Source organism: Ziziphus jujuba, chromosome 9 (assembly GCF_031755915.1).
Source record: "Ziziphus jujuba cultivar Dongzao chromosome 9, ASM3175591v1".
NCBI lineage: Eukaryota > Viridiplantae > Streptophyta > Magnoliopsida > Rosales > Rhamnaceae > Ziziphus > Ziziphus jujuba.
This window is the reverse complement of record NC_083387.1, coordinates 14504153-14509912: the sequence shown is the minus strand read 5'-3', so window position 1 is coordinate 14509912 and position 5760 is coordinate 14504153. Positions and strand designations below refer to the sequence as shown.

At 31.4% G+C, this 5760-nt stretch overlaps 1 protein-coding gene across 1 annotated transcript; it reads right to left on the bottom strand.

Moving 5' to 3' along the window:
• Window positions 1–2592: 2592 nt before the first annotated feature.
• Window positions 2593–4906, bottom strand: LOC107427023 (cyclin-D1-1). Its single transcript, XM_048480231.2, has 4 exons — window positions 4130–4906; window positions 3670–3985; window positions 3432–3562; window positions 2593–3166 (listed from the first exon to the last, which is right to left on the bottom strand). Exons 1-4 carry the CDS (start codon window positions 4490–4492, stop codon window positions 2930–2932), a joined length of 1047 nt encoding a protein of 348 aa, XP_048336188.2. The 5' UTR covers window positions 4493–4906; the 3' UTR covers window positions 2593–2929.
• Between the last annotated feature and the right edge of the window lie 854 nt (window positions 4907–5760).

Sequence of the window (5760 nt, the reverse complement as noted above, 5' to 3'; positions counted from 1 at the left end):
AAAATAATTAGAACGCTGAAACCCAAAAATAGAAACAACTCTCTCCGCCAAACAAGAGATTACACCATTTCATCTATATAACAGCCATAATTACATGCAATTAAAATCGAAAATCTTTAGTATTGTGGCATAATCTGTAAAACAATAGCATACGAGTTTTTTTACCCATAAAAATAAATAATATTAGAGAAAAATAATAGACACATCAAATAGTTCATCAAAAAATTTACCAAATAATACAACATTATTTTATCAATTTATTTTAATTATACTTATCTATTTAAAAGTTCACTCATTCATATCTAAGTTACTTTTAGGTATTGTTTGATAATTTGTTTAGTTTATAGTTTATAGTTTGTAGTTTTTATTTTCTATTTTCTATTTTTTTATACATAATTATATATAATTTGTTTATGTCAAATGTTAATTAATGGTAGTTATAATTTGTTTGACATCTTAAATAACTAAAAATTTTAAGGAGAAAAAAATTAATTTTGTTTTTTTTTTTTTTGTTATTTATGTTTTTTGTCTTCCATTATAACTTTATAGCTACCTTAGATATTCAATAAATTTTAACTAGTAATTAACATAAACAAATTTTATGTAATTAGGTAAAAATAAAAATTAAAAATAAACCATATTATCAAATAATAATTTAAATAATAAAAAATCATCCCCATGTCATATTATTTTGATAAACTATTTCATGCATATTGCAATATTAAACAAAAATGGAACTTGTTTATCAAATTTTATATATAAAATGATATTGATATGATATTATTATATTAGATCACTTTTTATTAATTTATAATATAATTTTTTTTTTTTTTGGGTAATGAAATATAGGTTTTTGTTGATCATTAACCTCATGCTATAGCATCATTTTGATAAACAAAATCTAGTCAAAAATTTAAATGGTTCTAATTTTATTGATCAAGTATCCAAATTTTGTAACTACATCAATACTTTTTTTTTTTTTTCCAACATCAAACGGAAAAAAATTTAAAAACAATAACCATAATAATAATTAAAAAAAAATGGTGGTAGGGGCAGAGGGATCTAGTTTTGTTAATTTTTTGTTCCCGTACAAGCTCCTAGGTGATGGGACGTGGCGTGGCCTCCACCTATCAAATCAAATGTTTGCCTCACTCCACCACTCTTTCTTTCCACCTGGACGGCTATGATTTGTTTCACCTCTCTGTCTCCCACAACCCCTTCCACTCACCTTCTTTCCCTCCATTTCCCCTTTTCTTGTAACCTTCTCTTGTGTTGCGTGGCATCTCTACGTCATGCCTATGTCATACTCCCATCCCTCCCCTCCAAACCTTATTTTACATATGATAAATAGCACAAACACCTTTTTAGTTTTTATTACTATTATTTTAATTTTCACATGCAGCTTTTAATTATTGGATACTGCAATCTTTTTTGGCCTTTTTAATTTTAGTTGGAAGGTAAACGACCTTAACATAAAATGTAGAACCACTAGAGTATTGAGAATATTAAATCAATTAATGATTTAAAATTAAAATTTTAATTGGATGAGTAGTTAGCAATTTTTAATAATTTTGATAATCAATATTATAAATATAAAAGATTTTCTTTTTCTTTTTAGGTTAGGTGTTGAGAATGTTTTTCATATCCACAAGTATCATCTTTTCCCTGAATGTTAATTTTGTTTCCCAATTAAAATTTCCTTTTATTATTTATGTCAAATAGATTTATAAAATATTCCTTTAAAAACATTTTCGTAAAAGTTTTTGTTATTAGAAAAATTAACCTGTATTTCATAGTCAGATTTCATATTATGTCTATAGATAGGGTTTTTTTTTTTTTTTTTTTTTTTAAAAAAGAGGTTTTTTTAATAAAAGATTTAAAAATACAAAAATAATTAAAGAAAAAAAGTTAATTTTTTGATAAAAAAATAAGGTATACGTTAAAAAAAAATTGAACTAGAAAAGATGTTTATCTACTTTTGCCCAATAAACATAAAGTTCATATAAATTAGAGTACATCACAAAAATCTTCCTTTTTAAGTTGTGTCCAATTTCTCTATCAAGTTTTTCCTATTAAATGGAAATTGTCCTTAAAATAAATAGTCTGTACGAAAATACACGTTTAAACCCCCACAAAAAAAAAAAAAAATAGATGCAAATTTTGAATAATATTATTAAAATTTTTTTTTTTGGCAATTAGAAAAGAAATTTTAGAAGTTAAAAGTTTCAAGGTACCAAAAGGTTCCGGATATGAACCATACAGATGGACCAACCACAACGTCTACTTACTAAACACGCGCCCTACGAAGACATCTGTCGGACATGACTGGTTTATCAAGGAGAAAATCTTCAGTGAAACGGTGGTCAAACCAAAATCTATGGTAAATCCTTGGCGGGAAACACAGCTTGAGAGTATTAAGATGTGACAAGGGTATTTTGGTAAATAATAATTTAAAATTAAAAAAAATCTCGAAAGTGAAAAAAAAGCACTCCATTATTTATGGCCTTATTGGATTTCATGCAGAGATGATTGAGTTGAAATTGCTTCTGGAAGAATTATTGAAGCATCATTAAACCTTCCCTCACAATAAAATAGTACCTAAAAATACATATATATATATATATATTATAATAAACAAATTAAAGTGTATATAAATAAATAAAGCTTGATAATATTGGAATAATAAAATAACAAAAATCTATCTAGCCTCAGAATTTTTACCCTCGACTCCAAACTTTGTAGTTTTTATACTAAACGTCGTAAACGACGACGGATGGCAACGAAAAGGACAAAAAAAAAAAAAATCTAATAATAAATTTAAATTAAAAAAAATTTCTTCTCTCTCCCTCTTTCTCTTTAACAAAAGATGAGAAGAAAAATAAAGAGAGAAAATATAATTTATATAATATATATAAGGGGTGGGTCTTATCTACTGCTGCTGTACATCCGGGGCAGAGGATCGCTGCCGCTTAGGTGGCGGCTCGACTTGGCTGGTAGAGCCAGCAGTCTCGGAGCGCGTGTCACAGCTAACACAAGCAGCCGCGTCGAGGACGCCGACTGGACTGGGAGGCGCCGCCGGTTGAACTCTTTGCCTTTTATGGCCCGCTGCGGGACACGTGTCGATCAGATACTCCTCCATTAGTTGGTGACAGCTTCTAACCATTTCCTGTCCCCATTGAAATATAAAATAAAATAAAATAAAAATCCAAAAAAAAAAAAAATTTGTTAAGAAGCCAAAGATTTTTACATTTTTACGCAGCTTCCGATGTTTTCTTTCTTTTTCCTTCTTTTTTTTTTTTTTCTTTTTCTTTTTCTTTTTCAAATTCTTCGAATTTTCAATTTCTCTAAAAACTAAAAATAACAAATATATTTTAATTTACAATGCAAACCCAACAAAACCAGAAAACTTTTCTCAAGGCCACAATATATACTTTGTTTACTCTCTCATGAAACGACGCCGTCACTGGGCTCACTCCCTCGGAATTGTCACAAAATTCGCCGGCGGCGCATAGTACAGCAGCCGCTGCGATCGTCGACGGCGAAAAACCCAAAAAATCGATCACTGTAAAAATAAACACAAAAAAAAAAAAATGGAATTTAATAAAGTAACAGAAAAACGAAACGGGTATGAAAGTGGGTAATGGGTTATTGGATCTCGGGTAACAGTACCACGGGTTGTGCTGAGGATGAGATCCGAGGAAGCGGAGAAGACCCGGATGAAAAAGTCATGACTGGAAGTGGAAGAAGGAGGAGGAAGTTTGGAAATGAAATAGTCGATGAAATCGAAGGGCGTGACGGAGCGTAACCTCCAATTGAGAGTGGCCATGACTGAGAGCTCCATTCTCTGAACCGTCTTCGGCTCGAAAACGTATTTGGACTCGAAAACCTGAAGGTCCAAGAGAAGTGGGACCTGAGGTTCTTCCATCTTCGCCGCTAAAGACAAACACGCCACTGATAGTAGATGAAACGGCCATCCATTCGGTTGCTGCAAATGAGCAAACACAACACACACACAAAAAAAAAAAAAAAAAAAAAAAAAAAAAAACGAATTTTCTCAGAAAAAAAGGGGGCCAAAACTTTCTAGGGGAAAACAAACAGAAGAAACGACAACTTTGAGTTTCCAAATTACCGGAAGAGAATGGAAGGAGAGAAACCGGTCGAAGTAGTTGACGGAGAGAAAAGCCGTCACCGGACTGAAATGGTAATGCGCATGAAGTTTCAAGATCCAGTTGATGGAATCTTGTCGAGCAGCAACGTCGACGGAACGATCACGGCAACGCCTGACGTAATCCGGGTCGGGCATGTGGTCGGGTTCGGAGTTGATGAGTCTGTCGACGTTGATCTGATCGGACGGCGAACAAGAATAAGTTGACAATGACGACAACGACGGCGGCGACGATGACGATGAAGAATGGGAGATCCACGTGTCGGCATCGCAGGAGACGATGTCGGCAGCGTCCTCGGAGCAGAAGAGGCTAGAAGGGGACGACATTGAGGAGGTAACGGAGAGAGAGATGGTTCAACGGAGAGATAACGGAGTTGACGGCATTGGCAAGGAGAGGGTAGCGGAGCGGATTGAGAGTGGAAGAAATGGAAATGGGTTTGGACATGGCTTGGCTTTATGGGTTTGGGTATGACATAGTCTTCTCCTTTTTCATTGATTATTGCCACCTCTCTCTCTCTCTTTCTCTCTCAATAAATATCTATATGTATAAATATATATGTTTTTCTTTTCTTTTCAATTTCTTTGTTTGTTTGTGAGACTGTGAACAGAGAGGGTGTTTGTTTCCCTCTCTCTTTTCTCTTTCCGTTTCCGTTTGGAGAGAGAGAGAGAGAGAGAGAGTGAGGGAGACAGAAGAGGTTTGCAGCTGTGGTTTAATGTGTTGGTATGGTTGAATCACATGGCCCCCAGGTTTCCTCTATCTCACTATTTGCAATCCCACTGGATCCTCGCCCTTTTCTTTTTCATCTTAATTAACTAATTTGATTGATTAATACTTTAAAGTAATTAAAAAAAACTAATAATAAAATACGATTATATTAAAAATGATTAAACGTAAAAATTCAAATGATCAAATACTGAAATGACAATCTCAGCTTTTTCCAAAGTGCTTTCCTTTTATTACAAAAAAACAAAAGTTCTTTTCTCCTCTCTCTATTTCTTTTTTTTCTTTTTTAAATTTTTTGGGACGATTTATTTCTTTTCGGTTTGAATTTGATGATTCATTTCATGCTAAATTAAAAAGTCAATTCAATCTAGGACACCTTATTTTGAGGTGTTTCCAGACAGTAATCAAAACCTACAACCTTAACAACATATCTATATATCTATATTTATATATGGATATGCTACTTTGCTCGCACATGTCATATCCATAAAGACAATATTTTTTTAAAACATAATGTTTTTTTTATAATAATATTAATTATGATTTATTTAAAAATGATCATTTTTAGAATGTTTGCATTATAGACCAATTGATATATATATGATTATATCCAATTAAGTTCTTAATATCAGAGCTCATGGTAGTATTTAATATAAAAAGATAAAATTTAAAATTATAATTTATTAATTATTGAATATTGATAAAATTTAATTTTTTTAAATTAAATTTTAACATATCATTAAATTTATATTAGATTATTTTTTAAATTTTAAATTTTAAATTTTTATATGATTCAATAATTAATAAGTAAAATATAATATTGAAATTATGAAAATCATGCTTATGTGATACCCCTCTCTCTCTCTCTCTC

Bases quoted from the DNA above. Each gene is read 5' to 3' on its own strand.
- LOC107427023 (XM_048480231.2), bottom strand. From the start codon at position 4,492: ATGTCGTCCCCTTCTAGCCTCTTCTGCTCCGAGGACGCTGCCGACATC. The intron at 3,986-4,129 runs GTAATTTGGAAA...GCTCATTTGCAG, and splicing joins TCTCCTTCCATTCTCTTCCG to CAACCGAATGGATGGCCGTT. The intron at 3,563-3,669 runs GTACTGTTACCC...TTATTTTTACAG, and splicing joins CATCCTCAGCACAACCCGTG to TGATCGATTTTTTGGGTTTT.